General features: G+C 42.4%; 1 protein-coding gene across 5 annotated transcripts in view; it reads left to right on the forward strand.

Moving 5' to 3' along the window:
* The window catches only part of gpatch8 (G patch domain containing 8), a 56,105-nt gene that overhangs the window by 16,562 nt on the left and 20,137 nt on the right, over positions 1-19,406 (forward strand). For 2 of the 5 annotated variants that reach the window (XM_056287319.1, XM_056287318.1), the window contains exons 2-4: positions 11,600-11,677; positions 12,752-12,787; positions 17,201-17,219. Coding sequence is in view for 2 of the 5 variants with exons in the window: in XM_056287316.1 (XP_056143291.1) it covers positions 11,600-11,677 (78 nt within the window). In the remaining 3 variants the exon portion in view is untranslated. Of the gene's footprint in view, positions 1-11,599; positions 11,678-12,751; positions 12,788-17,200; positions 17,220-19,406 lie in introns of those variants that run through there. The other 3 variants (XM_056287316.1, XM_056287317.1, XM_056287320.1) reach the window with 2 other exon arrangements.

The raw sequence follows: 19,406 nt of genomic DNA on the forward strand, positions 1-19,406 counted from the left end.
TGCTTATTTGTTTTACACACGAGAACATCACAGTATGGGGTTTTTCAGGGGTCGGGCTAAGCCCCTTGGTTGCAGTGAAGGGAAATCTTAATGCTTCAGCATACCAAGACATTTTGGACAATTATATGCTTCCAACTTTGTGAGAACAGTTTGGGGAGGGCTCTTTTCGTTTCCAGCATGACTGTCCCCCAGTGCACAGAGCAAGGTCCATGAAGACATGGTTGGGTGAGTTTTGTGTGGAAGAACGTGACCGGCTCGCACAGAGCGCTGACCTCAACCCCATCGAACACCTTTGGGATGAACTAGAACGGAGGTTGCGAGCCAGGTCTTCTCGTCCAACATCAGTGCCTGACCTCACAAATGCTCTTCTGGATGAATGGGCAAAAATTCCCACAGACACACTAAAAAATCTTGTGGAAAGCCTTCCCAGAAGAGTGGAAGATGTTATAGCTGCAAAGGGGGGGACCTACTCCATATTAATGCCTGTGGATTTAGAAAGGGACATCATAAAAGCTCCTGTAGGTGTAATGACCAGGTGTCCCAATACTTTTGTACAGATAGTGTATGTTGTCATCCTACCATGAGAGCTGAAAACGTCTGTGTGCGCCTGGCGCACAGCAGGCAGAGGATATACAGCAGACAAACATGCATCCTGATAGGGGTTGGAAATAAATGCTCCAAAATACAAGGTCCAAAATTCACAATATATAGTCTGCACTTCACCAAAATAAAAACATTAATGAATTAGAGAAAAAAAAACATCTGGTCTTAAAGATAATTTGAAATTTTAACATTCATAGAAAATTGCCTTTCCTTTTGCAACCAAATCTTCTTTGGTGTTTTTCGTCTGTTCCTCGCTCATTTTCAGGTTGTGGTCGACGACTAGCATGAGCCTGCTTTGGATGTTTGATAAACTGATCAGGAATTATTGTGATTGGTGGGTTGCTGTGTATGCAGGGCCTGCATGTCACTCACTAGCAACAAATTCCATGTATCCAAGAACCCTTAAATCGAAGTAAATTGTTACGTACACTACCGTTCAAAAGTTTGGGATCACCCAAACAATTTTGTGTTTTCCATGAAAAGTCACACTTATTCACCACCATATGTTGTGAAATGAATAGAAAATAGAGTCAAGACATTGACAAGGTTAGAAATAATGATTTGTATTTGAAATAAGATTTTTTTTACATCAAACTTTGCTTTCGTCAAAGAATCCTCCATTTGCAGCAATTACAGCATTGCAGACCTTTGGCATTCTAGCTGTTAATTTGTTGAGGTAATCTGGAGAAATTGCACCCCACGCTTCCAGAAGCAGCTCCCACAAGTTGGATTGGTTGGATGGGCACTTCTTTGAGCAGATTGAGTTTCTGGAGCATCACATTTGTGGGGTCAATTAAACGCTCAAAATGGCCAGAAAAAGAGAACTTTCATCTGAAACTCGACAGTCTATTCTTGTTCTTAGAAATGAAGGCTATTCCATGCGAGAAATTGCTAAGAAATTGAAGATTTCCTACACCGGTGTGTACTACTCCCTTCAGAGGACAGCACAAACAGGCTCTAACAGGTACTATTTAATGAAGATGCCAGTTGGGGACCTGTGAGGCGTCTGTTTCTCAAACTAGAGACTCTAATGTGCTTATCTTCTTGCTCAGTTGTGCAACGCGGCCTCCCACTTCTTTTTCTACTCTGGTTAGAGCCTGTTTGTGCTGTCCTCTGAAGGGAGTAGTACACACCGGTGTAGGAAATCTTCAATTTCTTAGCAATTTCTCGCATGGAATAGCCTTCATTTCTAAGAACAAGAATAGACTGTCGAGTTTCAGATGAAAGTTCTCTTTTTCTGGCCATTTTGAGCGTTTAATTGACCCCACAAATGTGATGCTCCAGAAACTCAATCTGCTCAAAGAAGTGCCCATCCAACCAATCCAACTTGTGGGAGCTGCTTCTGGAAGCGTGGGGTGCAATTTCTCCAGATTACCTCAACAAATTAACAGCTAGAATGCCAAAGGTCTGCAATGCTGTAATTGCTGCAAATGGAGGATTCTTTGACGAAAGCAAAGTTTGATGTAAAAAAAATCTTATTTCAAATACAAATCATTATTTCTAACCTTGTCAATGTCTTGACTCTATTTTCTATTCATTTCACAACATATGGTGGTGAATAAGTGTGACTTTTCATGGAAAACACAAAATTGTTTGGGTGATCCCAAACTTTTGAACGGTAGTGTATATCAGACAGACTTCTTTAGTAGATTAGTCATGGCAAATTAAAATTGTGTAAGTTTTCCTTTTGTATCAAACAGCAAAAAGTTATAGCTTGAGCTGTTTGTTAATTTGCCTTTGCATCGCATATTCTGGGATATGACTATTGCGCATGCGATGACGATGCTGAAACAATATATTTTGCAGCCTTACTTGTCTACACAAATCATGTTGCTCCTAGTTCCTTAAATGAATAATAATAGTAAAATATGCCAATTTTGGGTTTATTTTCCCTTTACATTCCAATTTCTGAACATTTGTCTCCACTGGGGCTGCAACGATTAGTCGACATAATCGACGACGTCGATCATAAAAACTCGTCGACGCAGAATTTTAGCTTCGACGCGTCGTATAAAAACAATCAGAGCCAGTAACGTTAACTCAAAACCGCACAAATTTTCATTTGTAACTGCAATGCCCTATAGGAAGTGCTGGGGGCAGTATCGCTTCCATCGTCTGATATAACTGCATTTTGCATGAACGACGAAGAAAAGAAGAAAGCGTATGAACGATGGCGGAAAGGAGAGCGAATGAGGCTAATGAAGAGCAAAAACCAGCGAGACCGAGACTATCAAAAGTCTGGGAGTATTTCACAGATGACAAGCCAAAGAAGTCAGTTAAATGCAGAATATACAAAGCCGAATTGGCATTCCACAGCAGCACTACGGCGATGCACGAGCATTTGAAACGCAAGCACCCTGGAGCCACGATGATTGCTACTTCGGATCATGGGTAAGTTTAGCTAGTTAGCCACAGTATCGTAATGTTTACGTTAGCTTAAGTTACATGTTGTAAAACAGAACGTCTCAAGGGTGATGCTTGCTAAGCGAACGCTATTTCAGTTATGTGGATTCTGCGTATCCACCAACGAGCTGTATGTAACATTAGCTAAACAGCACCAAGCTTGCAGCGTAGCACACTACAGCTTAGAGTTGTTTAGCTCCGTCATTTATCACCGAGTGTCGTGTTTTTGCAGACTGGAGTATTAACTAGCTAAGTTAAGTTTGCTAACGTTAGCTAAATGTTAACGAGTTCTAACATTCACTGACTGCAGTAACTTACTGCGCTATGGGCTCTAGGTTTCTTTTTTTTCAGTTGAAATAAATTGAACTTTTTGGGCTAAAACGCAGGCAAGACTGCAGAGACGGGGAACGTTAGCACCATCTAACATTAGCTAGCTATCTTACTTAGCTAGTCAATCTGCAGTCTGCAAAAACATGACACGGTACTAACGTGAGCTGTCTGTAGCCTAGACAGTCAACTAGCTTTCCCAGTGCGCTCTAATCAGCTGTAGCTTGTCGTAGCGTTAGCTAGTTAGACTGGGTTGGAGCATATCAATAATTCAGTTGTAAGATATTTATTCATTTAAATGGTTTAATTGGTATTAGTCAGTACACTAAGATAAACTGATACCATAGCCTACAAATTGTGATGATACTTAATACAGCTTTCTGTTTTGTTCTCTTTCTATTTTAGTACTAAGCAAAGGCGTGTGGATGAGTTCATCCTGAAGAGAGGCTCATGCACCCTTCAAATGGCTGGAGTCTTAACAGAGAGCATCCTCAACATGCTCGTCAATGACATGAGACCAATATCCGTGGTTGAAGATGGGGGATTTAAGCAGATGGTCACCACATTCCATCCAGGTTACACCTTACCTTCCAGAACTCATTTTACTAAGCTTATGGAGGGAAAGTATGAAGCTACTTTTGGTAAGGTTAAAGATGCTCTTAAAGCAACCAAGAACAAGATTGCCCTGACAACTGATGCCTGGACCAGTGTCGCGACAGAGGCATATCTTGGCATCACCTGTCACTTTATAAGTGATGACTGGGAGCTCACTAGCTTCTGCCTTACAACCATGCCACTCGAAGAACGGCACACTGGACCCAACATTGCTGCATGGATTGAGCAGGCTGTGGAAAGGTTTGAGATCCCTCCAAGCAAGATTGTGGCAGTTGTTCATGACAATGGCTCCAATGTCGTACTGGCTGCAAACATCTTGCAGGAAAAACATGGGTGGGTGTCTATCCGCTGTGCAGGCCACACTTTACAGTAGGTGATCAATCGTGCACTGAAACACCCTCAGATCAGTAAAGCACTGGGAGCAGCGAGGTGTCTCGTCGAGCACTTTAAAAGGAGCGAACTGGCTTCAAGCAAGCTTAAGACAAAACAGAAACAGATGGGGACCCCGGAACACAAACTTGTCCAAGATGTCTCTACCAGGTGGAACAGCACCTATTATATGGTGACTCGCATGCTGGAACAGAGATGGCCACTGACTGCGACTCTGTCTGACCCGGCAGTAACACAGAGAGGGAAACAATACCTAGACCTCAAAGCTGATCAGTGGACCCTGCTAGATGAACTGGCCAAAGCTCTCCAGGCCTTTGAATGTGCCACTGTCTACTTGAGTGGTGAAAGCTATGTGACAGCCCCCGCCCTGCCTCCACTAGTCAGAGGGCTTTTGAAGTCCACCCACACTGCCTATGATACAGCTCCTGTGCAGGCCTTCCAGGCGGCTGCTTCAGAGGAGACCACTGCACGCTGGTCAAGAGAGGTCACCATCACAGATGATGACCCAAGCAAACAGATCATTGCAGCTGCACTAGACCCACGATTTCGAAAACTGAAATTCCTGACATCGGAGGAGAGGTTCAGTGTTCAGAATAAAGTACAAGCTCTGGCCCTACAGTCCAAGGATGGGAGTACTTTGAATAACCAGCACACCAGTGGGAATGAAGAAGCCACAGCAGCATCAGCTGACAAGGATGCCACAGACTCAGCTGAGGGAACTACAAATAGGTCTGTTTCAGCTCTCGATTCACTGCTTGGATGTGACTCAACAGACAGTGACAGTGAGACCAATGATGAACAGGATGCGCGCAACCAAGCGATCAGTAATGAAGTGCTGATGTACTTCGGAGAGCAGCCCCTCTCAAAGACAGAAAGTCCCCTGTCTTGGTGGAAATTGAATGAGGCAAAGTATCCAACCCTTGCATCACAAGCCAAATCGTTTTTGTGTATTCCAGCTACTTCTACTCCCTCTGAGCATCTCTTCTCAGCAGCTGGGAACATCGCCTCAAAGAAGAGAGCCAGCCTCACTCCAGAGCACGTCGACATGCTCACGTTCCTGCACTGCAATTTAATGTGTTTATGAACTGCAGGAGATCAGAGTTAGACACACATATACACACACACAGCTCCTCTCACTCACACACAGCAAACAAAAGACCTACAGGTCTGTCCGAGCTGACTCATTCTCCCCTCCTGTTGGAGATGGTGGAGCCTAGTGAGTGGATCCACGTCCCCCTCCTGGACCAGGTTAACAGCCCCATCAGAACCGCGGTGCTGGGGCAGAGGCTGCTATTTTGAGTTACTTTAAAACATTATTTGCACATGATCTTTACGTTTTGACTTGCACTTTAATTTGTATTATTTAATTTATTTATTTTGTTTTTATTATGATTGATAATGCATTTACTTTCATTTGTATTATTTCATGTATTTATTTAGTTTTCATTATGATTGATGATGCATTTGATTAAACAAGTAGCTCCAAAACAATTTCCAAATTCAAATGTTTCATGAGTCATTATTTTAATTCGCTATGGGATCATGTTATGTTAAGGCAGAGAGACACAGGGCGACATTCACAAGTGTGCAGACTTAAGCGTGTGAGGTAAAACGTGCACTGGAGCCCGGAAGAGGATCCGCGCCCTCAGGAAGCAGAGATGGAGGGTGTGAAAGAGATAATCGTTAGATTAGTCGACTAATCGAAAAAATAATCGACAGATTAGTCGACTACCAAAATAATGGTTAGTTGCAGCCCTAGTCTCCACTATAATTACATTATGCTGTTTCTATTCCTGCTCTGGCCATCCATGCATGACAGCGCACTCACAAAAAAAAAAATCACGTCAGCACCTTAAATTCCTCTTTTCACTGAGCTGGCTAGCTAACAAGTTAACTAATGTGGTATGTGAATGGTAAATCGTTAGAAAACAGTGATTTGAAACCCGGACACTCTTGCGCCTCACCAGTATTCAATTGCTCAGTGTAACACCTTCATGACCTTTTTTAATGCCAAAATTGAAAATATTTATCAGCAATTGACCTCGTCGAACAATACCGCATGCAGTTAATCTTATTCACCCTTCTATGTTCTCCTCTCTTCTTCACTATCTAGTTTTTAACTCCCAACTGTTGCTGAAATATCTGGTCTTATTTGCAAATCCAAATCATCTACCTGTCAGTTAGACCTTCTCCCTACTCATCTAGTAAAAGCCTCTCTACCTTCTCTATCCTCTTTAATAACTGATATCATACATTCCTCCATTACCCCTGGTCTTGTTCCCTCATCTCTCAAACAGCTGCAATAACTCCAATACTCGAGAAACGTGGTGCAGACCCCAACAATTTGAATAATTTTCACCCAATCTCAAATTTACCATTTCTTTCTAAAACACTTGAAAGAACAGTCACATCTCAGTTACACGCTCACTTGACTCACAACAATCTGTTTGGACAATTCCAGTGTGGTTTTTGCTCCATGCACAGTTCGGAGACAGCCTTGGTGAAAATCGCTAATGATCTGTTGATGGCGGCTGACTCTGGGCTCCTAGCCATACTTGTCCTTCTTGATCGGAGTGCAGCCTTTGATGCCATCTCACGTAAGATCCTCCTAGAGAGATTAGCTTGCATTGGAATAACTGGTACCCCCCTTGACTGGTTTAGATCATATCTCTCTGGCCGCACCCAGTTTTTCCAACTTAAAAAATTTAAGGTCACAGTTCTTTCCTGTTTCCACCGATGTTCCCCAGGGCTCTGTATTGGGACCCCCCCCCCTATTTATTATTTACCTATTACCTCCGCCACATTTTCAGGAAATTTGGCATTCAATTTCACTGCTATGCTTTATCTATCCACCAAGCCTACCTCCACTCTTCCACATACTTCCCTTTCTGAGTGCTTACTAGAAATTAAATCCTGGTCTTCATACCACTTCCCCAAACTTAATAGTGATAAAACCGAGGTCCTCCTAGTAGGTACTACATTTACTTTGGCCAAACCTGATTGTTTTTCTCTGACTATTGACAATTCTATAGTTCCTCCATCGTCTCAGGTTAAGAGTCTGGGTGTCATCTTGGACAGCACATTATCTTTTGAAGCTCACATCAACAATGTTACTCGGTCTGCATACTTTCACCTACGCAATATTAATTGTCTTTTTCCGTCACTTACACCTAACAGCAGCGACATGCTCATTGGTTAAATCCCATATTGACCACTGCAGTTCTATCCTATTTGATCTTCCCCTCAAGTGTCTTCATAAACTTCAATTGGTCCAGAATTCAGCTGCCTATATCATTACTAGAACTCCTTCCATAGATTGTCACTCCTGTTCTTCAGCGACTCCATGGGCTCCCTTTTAAATACCGTATTGACTTCAAGATCCTGCTTCTCACCTTTAAGGCCCTTGATAACCTAGCTCCTTCGTATCTTTCCGAACTCCTTCATATCCACACACCTGCACTCTCAGATTCTCTTTTGCTCTCCAACTCACTACACCATCGGCCCGCTTGACTACCATGGGGTCTAGAGCCTTCAGTCATTCTGCCCCCCGCCTATGGAACTCTCCCACAAGACATTCACAACATTGACTCTCTTTCAACCTTAAAATCCCATCGCAAAAAGCACCTTTTCAAACTGCCATATTCAATCTGGCCCACGCTTCATTGAGTTTTGTGCGGATGATGATTTTATACTTATCTGTTGTATTAACTTTTTATTGTCTACCCTGCTTTGTTTTGACTTTATGTTGTCTGATACAGTGCTTCTTGTTTTTTAAATGTATTCTGTAAGGTGTCCTTGTGTGCTCTGAAAGGCGCCCACAAATAAAAGGTATTATTATTATATTTGGTATTTTTGAACGGTCTTTGGATGAGTAGTCAGATTGTCAAAACAAGACCCTGGGTCCCTTTGGTTGCTTCTGATTTAAGGTAAGAATGAGGGAATTACTTGCTTGAGCTGTGCGTTTGTGAGTACTGGCCCCCATCCTATATAACTATTGACTTTTTTTTTTGTGATTCTGTTCCCTAACTGCAATGCAATCGGTTTATTCTGTTTTTCCCATGGCGCCACACAACTGCCGCTGTGGGCTGTGTCGGAAATTGTGGGCACTCACTCACTCACGCACGGATGATCTGAGAGGGGCGTTAAAAATTCCTCTGAATAATAATAATCTAACTAAAATGGAAGGAGTCTCTGTTTTTCCTTCGATTTTCTTGACAACCGTTCATCTGATCAACTTCACACTTGGCGGGAATGCTGTGGGTCTGGACGGTTTCGTGCTTGTTACCAGATTGACTTGCATGATGGAGGATAGGCTAGCCTATAATTTAGGTAATGTGTGGCATGTACGATATGCACCTGTATGCTGTGTTTTGTGTGGTATTGATTGTCATTTTATTTAGGCCTGTTGTGTTTCAATTATATTTTTGCAGGGTGTTGAACAAAAGTGTGGTTGGTACTATATTATGGTCTATTATCTATATGCAGTAGGTTGCATGTTGTGTTTGAGTGTGGCTGTTGTCTTGCTAGCCTATGTTTTGTGTAAGACCAACAGTTGAGGCTGTGGGCATGTTCTGAGGTTGTCATGTGATCTAACGTAGGTCTGGTCTGTTTAGAAGCGTAGCGCAAACCACTGGCTGATTCACTGTGTCGATTTTTGTTGTTGTTCAAGTGTTATAAAATCATTGCAACGATGAATTGTTTTTCTGTCTCTTTGTGTTACCTGCATGGCTTCTCTGTATGAAGTGAAATGTTATTGAAAGTATTAACTGTATGTAGTAACAGTAGAATATTTTTTGCAGTAACCCTGTACTTGACTGCACACGTTCATGCATGCACATGTATATGACGTGTATATGACGTGTAGTAGCGCACCAGAAAATAGGGCTCCCCTGAAAGCCACTATGTAATTCGAACCCTGGATGTGGCTAACCGAGTAGTTAGCTACTTTAGCCAGCAGGCAAGAAAATGAAATGCGCAAACGAAAAATATCAGGCTTTTTTCCCTATCCTTACCCGTCCAAACCCAGCCTCCTCCTCGTCAGATGCCAACAATGTCGAGGCCAACTCGACAAGTTCTCAAGTGACATTTGAGTCATCCCTGCCCCGATTCAGTTGAATAAAAAAAGACTTGACATTTCAATAGTTATCTACTATTCTAATATTGATATATACTAGTGTCTACTATTACTTGATATATACTAATATCTACTATTAGTTTCGATTTTTTTTGTTAGGGGTCGCCACAACAAATTATCATTTTCTATCTCTTCATGTCCTCTGCATCTTCCTCTGTCACGCCAGCCACCTGCATGTCCTCCCTGACGACATCCATAAACCTCCTCTTTGGCCTTCCTGTTTTCCTCTTACTTGGCAGCTCCATATTCCTCATCTATCCCATTATAGCCAGCATCTTTCCTCCACACATATCCAAACCATCTCAATCTTGCCTCTCTTGCTTTGTCTCAAAACCGTCCAACCTGAGCTGTCCCTCATTCCTAATACTCATTCCTAATCCTGTCCTTCTTAGTCACTTTCAATGAAAATCTTAGCATCTTCAACTCTGCCACCTCCAGCTCTGCCTCCTCTCTTTTCGTCAGTGCCACCGTCTCCAAACCATACAACATAGCTGGTCTCACAACCATCTTGAAAGCCTTCCCTTTAACTCTTGCTGGTACCCTTCTGCCACAAATCACTCCTGGCACTCTTCTCCACCCACTCCACCCTGCCTGCACTCTCTTCTTCACCTCTCTTCTGCACTCCCTGTCACTTTGGACAGTTGACCCCAAGTATTTAAACTCATTCACCTTTGTCACCGCTACTCCTTGCATCCTCACCATTCTGCTGTCCTCCCTCTCATTCACGCATATATATTCCGTCTTGCTCCTACTGACTTTCATTCCTCTTCTCTCCAGTGCATACCTCCACCTCTCCAGGCTCTCCTCAACCTGCATCCTACTCTCGCTACAGATCACAATGTCTCTGCGAACATCACAGTCCACAGACTCCTGCCTGATCTCGTCCTTCAACCTGGCCATTAAAGAAAGGGCTCAGAACTGATCCTTGATGTAGTCCCACCTCCACCTTGAACTCATCCATCATTCCTACGACACACCTCACCACTGTCACACTGTCCTCCTACATATCCTGCATCGCTCTTACGTTCTTCTCTGCAACTCCTGACTTCCTCATACAATACCACACCTCTCTCGGTATCCCGTCATGTGCTTTCTCTAAATCCACAAAGACACAATGTAACTCCTTCAGACCTTCTCCATAGTTATCCATCAACATTCTCAAAGCAAATATTGCATCTGTAGTGCTGTTTCGTGGCATGAAACCATACTGCTGTTTGCTAATCTTCACCTCTGCTCTTAACCTAGCTTCCACTACTCTTTCTCATATCTGCATGCTGTAACTGATCAAATTTATACGTCTGTAGTTACTACAGCCCTACACATCACCCTTATTCTCGAAAATCGGTACCCGTATATTTCTTCTGCACTTCCCAGGCATCCTCTCCCTTTCCAAGATTGTAATATTTTAGGAGCCAATGGCTCCTAGATATGTATATATATATATATATATATATATATATGTATATATATATATTATTTTTTTTTGCACAGAGTACTGACATGGATCTGGAGAGAAGTTAACTGTTAATAGCTGTCTTGTTTTGGTTTAGCGCTGTTCTGAAATTTTAGTGCAGATAACATGTGCAAGTCTTGCCTGCCTGTAGAACATGGCTAAAGCCCAGCAGTTAAATTTAAATTGGTCACAGTCATCGAGAGCATTTGTCAGATCAAACAATCCAAGTTATTGTACAATGGACTAGGCTCTAATTGACCCAAATATAGGCTGGCTATGACTTGGATCAAAACACCAGTTCTAGCTCCACCCTTAGCCTCAAGGAAATTTAATTTTGCATTTCACTGCAGTGAAAGCAGAGCATAATACACTGCATTGTTGTATCGTGTTAACCTTCCGACAGTGTTTCCTGAAATGATGACAATACCATCGTAGCATGTCATATGTATTAGTCTAACTCAGTAAGAGCTTTTTGGCAACTTTTAATTCAACAGTTATCTTTTTTTTTTTCTCTCTTTATTTTTGTTGCCCTTTTTGACTATATAGTGTAGATGGGGGTTATAAAGAGGTTAACATGCAGCATATATTGACGATGATACAAATAAAAAAGGTGCATTAGCTCACTCTTTCCTGGTTTCTTATTTATTTTTCTCCTAATTCCATTTCCTTTTCAGGGTGGGAATCATTTTGACCAGTATGAGGAGGGCCAACTGGAGTTGGAACAGGCATCCTTGGACAAGCCCATCGAATCGGTAAGACCGCATCCATCAACGTGCACCATTGGACCAGTTGTGAGAGTGGATGATTGGTCCAGGGAAGAATAAGAGCCACATGCTTTTTCTCCATTCATTATTTCCATATAGATTCATCCAGTGTTTCCTTGAACACAATTTCACATAACATATAGTATCACCTGTCTAATGTCCATTAATACCCTTATATAGTCTCACCCCCTTCCCAAGTCCTCTGCCTATTCCATTTCCTGTGTAACGGTTAAATGATCATATATTTGCCAGGTTTTTTTCTGTATTTCTTAAAGCTTAGAGATAAATCTTTTTGATTTTTGTTTGTCTCTCATTAGTCATTGTTAGTCATCGAAGCAAGATGAGATGAGTGTTGTTAACGCATGGAGTGGATAAAGCACTGTTGTTGATGAATATCTCTTGAATGCCCTAGCTATTTACCCCTTTTCAAATTTTAAGCAAAATATGTTGTTGGACACATTACCAAGGATGATCTGCTAGTTGAGCTAAGCAGCACAATGTAGTTTATCATAAATCTTTCACTTGTCATTGTCAGCTAGATACTTCTGGGTAAGATAGACAATTAGGCCAAGTGTCTTCAGCATCCATTCCCTCATTGCCACCAGATATGCACACGAGCACACACTCTCAAGCAGTTTATGATGAAGCACTGATGGTCCACCTATTTAACTTGACTTGTGAGCAAGAAGCATTCACTCATAGTCCTCTGTTCATAAATATAACCGGGTTTATTATTCTTTAAAGTAAGGCAGCATCACTACATGCTGCAGAGCAAATTGGAAGAAAGAAAAAAAGCAGCCAGAAAAGATGGATGGTAGTTTTATATCGGATGGTTTTTGTGCTAAATCAAAATTTTCAGATTTGGTCAAGAGGACTTCCAGTGCTTAATCCACTCCAATTAGCAAGCAAGGCAAAAGTGTACTTCAGATGATGTGACTGGCTACAATTTTGTGAGTGTGTGTATAGCTTAGAATTCATCTGTGTTAGTGTATAGTGTTTGTATCTAGAGGACAGTTATCTTATTGTACACAACTTGGGGTGTTCGACATTTCTCTCCTGCAGCGAATTGGCCCCTATTAGCTAAGCAGCAATGACCCGGTTTGTATTTGCACGCTCTGCTTTCCTACACCTATCTTTAGGGTCCTTGTAACGCTTTTCTCTCTCTCTGTCTCTCTCTCTGTCTCTCTCTCTCTGTCTCTCTCCTCTCTCTGTGTTCTCACTATCTCTCTGCCTTTCTGCTTTCTGTCTCTCTCTCTCTCGCTCCCTCCCTACTACACAGTGATTCGGTGTACAGTACCCTCTGTCATTCTGTGCTGGCATGGTGCTTGTGCAACTGGGACTGCATTTTTTGCTGAAGAGGCACATAGATAATAGCGCAGGCAGCTCTTTTCATCCCCCACCCACCCACACTCTCTCTCTGTCTCCTTCATTTCCTCTCCTGTCTCTTTGAAGCATTTGGGTGAGCAGGCCAAACTCCACGTCTCCACAGTAAAAGCTCGCCTCTTAACATTGTGGAGGTGCTTTTGTGACCCAGTCAAAAAATAAGTCCAGCAGGTATAGATCAAATCCAACACAGTATTTTTTTAAATTTTTTTTGAAAGTTATTCCAGCTGCAAGACTGATTAAATTTAGCGGTCTTGTGTTGATGCTATTAAGATTTTCTCACCATAAACCAGCAGTGCACGGACAATTATGGATCATTTCTCAAAACAGAAGTTATGAGACATAGCACTCTGGTGTAATTAAGCCCATGACTTGTCCTCCCCAAATTCTAGTGTTGACATTCAGATGTCCGATTTAAAGGGAAAAATCCACCTTAGCAGCCCACACACACCTTTTTCCTTTTTGGTCTCATTCTCATATTCATGTATCTTAACAGCTCTCTCCCAAAGCTAGAACCTGGTGACCCATAAATCTTGGAAGACCTAGGCAAGGATGCACAAGGGAGCAAGCCATTCTAGATCAATCTGAGCAGAACTTTGCAAAGTGCCGTCTCAAGGGCAAGTGGCCCCGCTGTACGTGGAGAGGTACGGAGTGGAGGATCGGAAACACCGCCTGCTCACCTGGCTTGAGTGGCTCATTTGCTCCTGCGCTATTGTTTATGGGGGGGGGGGGTGCTGAGGGCCGTGCTGCAACAACACACAGCTCCTAACTCAGAGTGAGAAAAAAGACTGCTGCCTGAGGGTTTTGTTATTAAGTCAATCATAGTAACCCTAAAACACATAACAGAAGAGCATGCACGCATTGTTAAAATGGGGCCGCTAACCTGAGTATTTCCTAGACAAGTCAGTGAATGTCAAAACTCAACAGCCTCTCCTTCTTTTACACCAACAAAACTAATGTTTAGAGCAGAACCTTAAAAAAAAACCTTTTTATTTTATAATGTGGCAAGTAGCATAGGCATACCTGCCAACCATTAAAGAAAGAAACAGCGTTTTGTTGGTAATTGGTATTAGTTTCTCAGCTGCCCCCAAAGGTCATTCTTCAGTTATGATTGCTAGCTGAGCAAACATTTTTCTTTGCCAGATTAAAGAGTTGTACCACATAGGAGAATGTGTACCCACCTCCTTTGACTCAGGTTGACAGGGCTGTAAAGAGGTAAAGTCATATATCGTGGAGCTGTTGGTAAGTGCATCAGCCCGGCTTCTCGGAGCCCCTCCCCTGCCACCTATTGTGTGTGATTTGTAGGCAGCTAGAGGTCTGTGGTACTTTATTGGGATCTTTTTTCTCTTTCTGTCCTCCCTTTTGATCTTATGCTCTTGCTCTCTAAAATTGTTTTTGCATTGCATGTTTTAACTGGGTAGCATTCAGTACGATTTCCTATCAACACTCCTAATCGCTATTATACTTTTGCTCTCAGATCCATTCCTCCAATGTTTCCTGGTCTCCTGTCCTCCACCAACCCTCCAGTCTACCTCCGCCCCAACCCCCCACCCCCACCCCCACACTCCCTTTTCACAGAGTGATATGCAGTGGGCAGCCTCAGAGCCAAAGTCACCACACATGCACACTGGTAAACCAGGAATCATGTAAACAGTTTTCTGTCAGATAAGGAGGGATTTTTTTTCTTTTTCCTTGGGACAGTTCACCCCAATATCAAAAATACATATTTTCCCTCTAGATTGTTTTGGTGCAAGTTGCTGAGTTTTGGAGATATTGGCCATAGAGATGTTTGCCTTCCCCCAAATGGAAGTGGATGGCACTCAACTTGTATTGCTCAAAGTACAGAAACAAATACACTTGGAAAAACTAAACAGCAATGTCTCTTTCCAGAAATCATGACCTGGTTACTCAAGATAATCCACAGTTGTGAGCAGTTTCATGTAAGAACTGTTTTCTTAGACCAAACTACACCTACATGAAACTGCTCACAACAAGGTCTGTGGATTATCTTGAGAATAACGGGTCATGATTTCTGGAAAGACATGTTGCTTTTGAGTTTTTCAAAAAAAAATGTGTATTATTATTATTTTTTTTTTTTTTGCCGCTTTGAGCAACACAAGCCGAGTGCCATCCAGTTCCATTGTATTCGAGAGAAGGTGGACATCTCTATGGCCGATATCTTAAAAACTCAGCAACTTGCACCAAAATGATCTAGATGGATAAATGGCACTACAGCTAAGAGGAAAAACATGTATTTTTGATTTTGGGGTGAACTGTCCCTTTAAGGTCAAAGGTTGTCACACCTCTTACAGTGAAATGGTAACTTTGATCAGCCCCCTCTCAAAACATCGCTCTGCCTAAAGGACATATGGTGGCTCTCTGTTCTGACACAGGTGCTGGCATCTATCACAGTTCTCTTTACATTAAAATGGTACAGCAAAACCACTTAGGGCCCTTTAGGTGCTGCCTTTTTTGCAGCTGTCTGAAATGTTCTACTTTTATAACACAGTTGTCGCCATGACACAGAAACTTGTCTCACTTCTGTTACCCACAGCGAGTGTCCTGTTTATCTATTTGTCCCAGTGACATATTTGCTGTCCAGCCACCTTTTTTTTAAGAAGAAAGGGAAGGAAAGTTCAAAAGTCATCACTAATTCAGCCCTTTTATAGGCCTGACCTAAAGTTGTTTATGACACTGCAGATTATACCCCGTTCAGTCGTGACTACGTGAGCTGCAGGTTTAATTAGGTGAAGGTCAAAGAAGAGGTCTCATTACTGTTTTTAAAGTGAGCAGTCGGGTAAGGGAGGAAATGTGCTACACAAGTCTGCTAAAGATTTGCTTATAGCGGGTTTCCAAATTTGGGAAGGCAGCTGTGGCTGAAAACACTTTTGGAAGTTTGCATGCTAAAATGCATCTCTTTCTGAAGTAAAAAACAGTTTTGGAAAGCTTCTTGGCACTCGTGGCTTAAGGAAAAGGAGAAAGCCATTTGAGGTCATATTACTAGGCATGGTTAATTTATGAGAAAAAAAACAAAAACAAATGCCAGCAGTCTGTGTCACAGCCTGACCACACTTTGCCAAACTCCCATTAATTGGCTTAGGCACTTTAGTAATTGGTTACAAGCCAAGTGTTAGTGTATTTCAAAGCAGGAGTTAAATGAGTTCAAGTTGTGCTCCGTGAAAATTTGTTTTCTCGTCTTAGTTAGTTGATTTAATCTTTTGATCAATTAGATACACCCGCTGTTGTTTAGCGCAGTATTACTAAAAAGGGCTGTGCAGCAAGAGCTTTGTTCTTGTAGTTTGGCTTTGAAAGCAGTGAGGCAGTAGTTTCCATTTAGTCACACCTATTTAAGACCGAGCTGGAATGTTCAGAGCTGCAAACCAAGGGGAGCTTGAAAAGTTTACGAGGAGTAACAGAAAGCAGAGCCTGTCCACAGCACCTGCCCAAAGATGTCCCACAAAGGGGGAGGAGAGAGGGTGAAGCCTGACACCCACACCCCACTTTTGAGAACTGATTTAGGGGCAGTAATACTGAATATTACCCAGGGTGAATCAATTCCTTACTTTATTGTCTTTTGATTTATTATAGACATGGTTAGCTCACCATCATGTTAACGTTTGAGTACTTTGTCAGATTCACTTGTTATACACCTAACAGTGTAATGACTCCCTGGAAAAAGACTGTGGACTAATCTGAACCGGAGTGATTGTACAGAACATAATAAAAGTTGTGACATGCACACACAGAAACACAAAAATATTTCGATCAGCGGCACTCAAGGGTCTCTAGGTCAGTTCCCCTGCATATCTCCTCCTTTTACGTCTCCTTTTGTCATGCAGTGTGCTAATGATAGCACAATGCACCCCCCCACCCCACCCCCCATAACCACACCCTTGTAGATTTCTTTTGTTTGGATAACATTTTTGTTTTAATTTCTCTTATATTAACAATCAATTGGTGGATTTACTGACATGCCTACCTTATTTTTTCTGTTTGTATACAGTATTATGTTTATTCAAAGGCAGAGAAAGATTTGCATTTAAGAACTTAGAGAAGCAAGCAGAATTGCAGTTGAAAGCGTTTGGCTGGTTTCTTACGTTGTGTCACGTGTGACTGTTCTTTTGACAGCCCAGTATTTTAAAGCCAGGTTCGTATGGAAATGCCTTCACTCCACTTGCACTGCTGTTGGACTCGCCGTCGTTGCTTTCATCCGTCTGTCTGTCTATTCTTTTAGTGCATTCATCCGTTGTTCAGCACGCAGCCCGGGCCTCATCTCCGCCCTCACACTTTAATCAGTCAATTCCGATCTAATGGATTTTACTGTCAGCAGTTTCCACTGATGCCTCATCCAACCTGCCCCATCTGTCTTTTTCCCCCTTAAATCTGATTCAGATAGGATTTGGACACCTGAGGAAAAACATGATCAAAGGTAGGGTTCATTCTCTGACTTCAGCATCGCAAAGTAAATGTGGAATCTACTAAACAGAGTGAGGTTAGAACTGCTACAAGGGCAGAACTAGACTTGATTGTTCTCATGCTGCTTGTATAGGGTACATAACTTATTTTCCTTCTCCTTCCATGCCTCGTAGACAAACTCATCCCTGAAGCCAACAAAAATGTATGCGTTTAGGGTGTTATTGCACCATAATCTTGCAGTAAAGGACAGAAGCATGCTCTGTGTTTGGAGGACAGGGGGAGGAGCTCACTGCAGCAAAATCTGCAGTGTTGCCTGTCAGAACAGAATTGTGGGTCATGTAGTCCAGCAGTCTGAAGGAAAAGCCATGTAGCAGCCCAAGGTCCTCCTCAATAGCCTCCAGCCAGCTTACCCGTGTCTTGTTTGGACATATCTCACAACTCCGATGACATTTTCCACATAAAGGTACCATATTAGGAGATACAGACGTCAGTGTTTTGGTTGTGACTATGCAGGCTGAAAGTCGCTGGTCCTCTCACTCCACATGAGGCCCCAGCGGAGATTCCTGTCTTATCTCATCCCACAGCAGAAGGAATCTGACAACCACACAGAGAGGCTTCAGCTTCTTGATACATTCCCAGGCTTTGCTGTGTGCATATCCATGAAATTGAAAGAAAGCAAAAACAACAACACGAGCACACACACACACACACACACACACACACACACACACACACACACACACACACACACACACACACCACCAAAGAAGAACAGGAAGTGGTCCAGTTCAGCAGTTATTCAGGGTATAGTAGACAAACATCAGCATGGTTCTGGAGGGGGGGGAAATTACAGTCATGAAGAGGGAACTTATGATTGAATTAAATTTTTCAAGCACCCCCCCCCCCCCGTTTGTAATAGACTAATAGAGTTTGAGCAGTAAGGGGGACCAGTTTAGTGAGAAATACCAAAGACTTGTCAAAAAAGGATCGGGGGATAAATGTTTAGTCAGCCATCTGAGACTTGTGGGCGGAGATGCAGCATGCGCTGTGTGTGTGACCACCACTCCCCTTTTCAAATGCACTAACCCATACTGGCCAGCCTCAAATCCACCACCCTAGAACACCATCCAACACCATGGCTCAAGCCTGCCTCCACCCTGCCCCCCGCTTCATTTCCCCTCTCTGTCATGGCAACCTCTTGATCTCTGTCCATCCATTACCTCTCCGTGCCTGAGCCCACCGGTGACTAACACAGTTGGAGTTTTGTTGTCCCCCCCCCTCAGTTCACCCTACACACACACACACACACACACCCACCCCCTGTATGTGGACCATGAACAGAGCACTACTAATACCGACGTCCCTTTTTGTTAAATCTCTTAACAAAAAGCTGCATGCAGTTTTTCTGTTTGGTTTCAACCCCATTCACTTTTTGTTTGTGAAACTTGATGTCCACCCTCCTTGTGATTATAAATATCCCTTTTTGTTTGTTTGGTTTGTATGGTTTTTCTTTTTTGTTTTTGTTCCGTTTTTTGGTAGATTCCAGCACTCTGAATGTCAGACAAGCTTCGGTTAGTTATAATCACAACAGAATTACACTTCCTATTAAGAAAATGTTTTGTTTTTGTTTTTTTTATTTGGATTTTTGTGCTTGAAGATGTACTGTAGTGTGTAGTGGTGGGACGGTCTTGCATTTCAACTGATTTTATTTTATTTAATTTATTTATTTTGTTTTGTTTTGTTGCAGTCATGCACCCTACCCTGTAGTGTGCTGAGGATTCCTGTTGTGTATGTTTTCAGAGTCCTCTCCAGATCAGTTTTCAGTTGCTCGGTCTCATCCACCTTGCTAGTGTGTAGTGGTTACACGCTTTCTATACCCGCTGTAATTTCGTCTTGTTCTTGTTAACAGACATTAAAG

The sequence above is a fragment of the Lampris incognitus genome, chromosome 10 (genome assembly GCF_029633865.1).
Source record: "Lampris incognitus isolate fLamInc1 chromosome 10, fLamInc1.hap2, whole genome shotgun sequence".
NCBI lineage: Eukaryota > Metazoa > Chordata > Actinopteri > Lampriformes > Lampridae > Lampris > Lampris incognitus.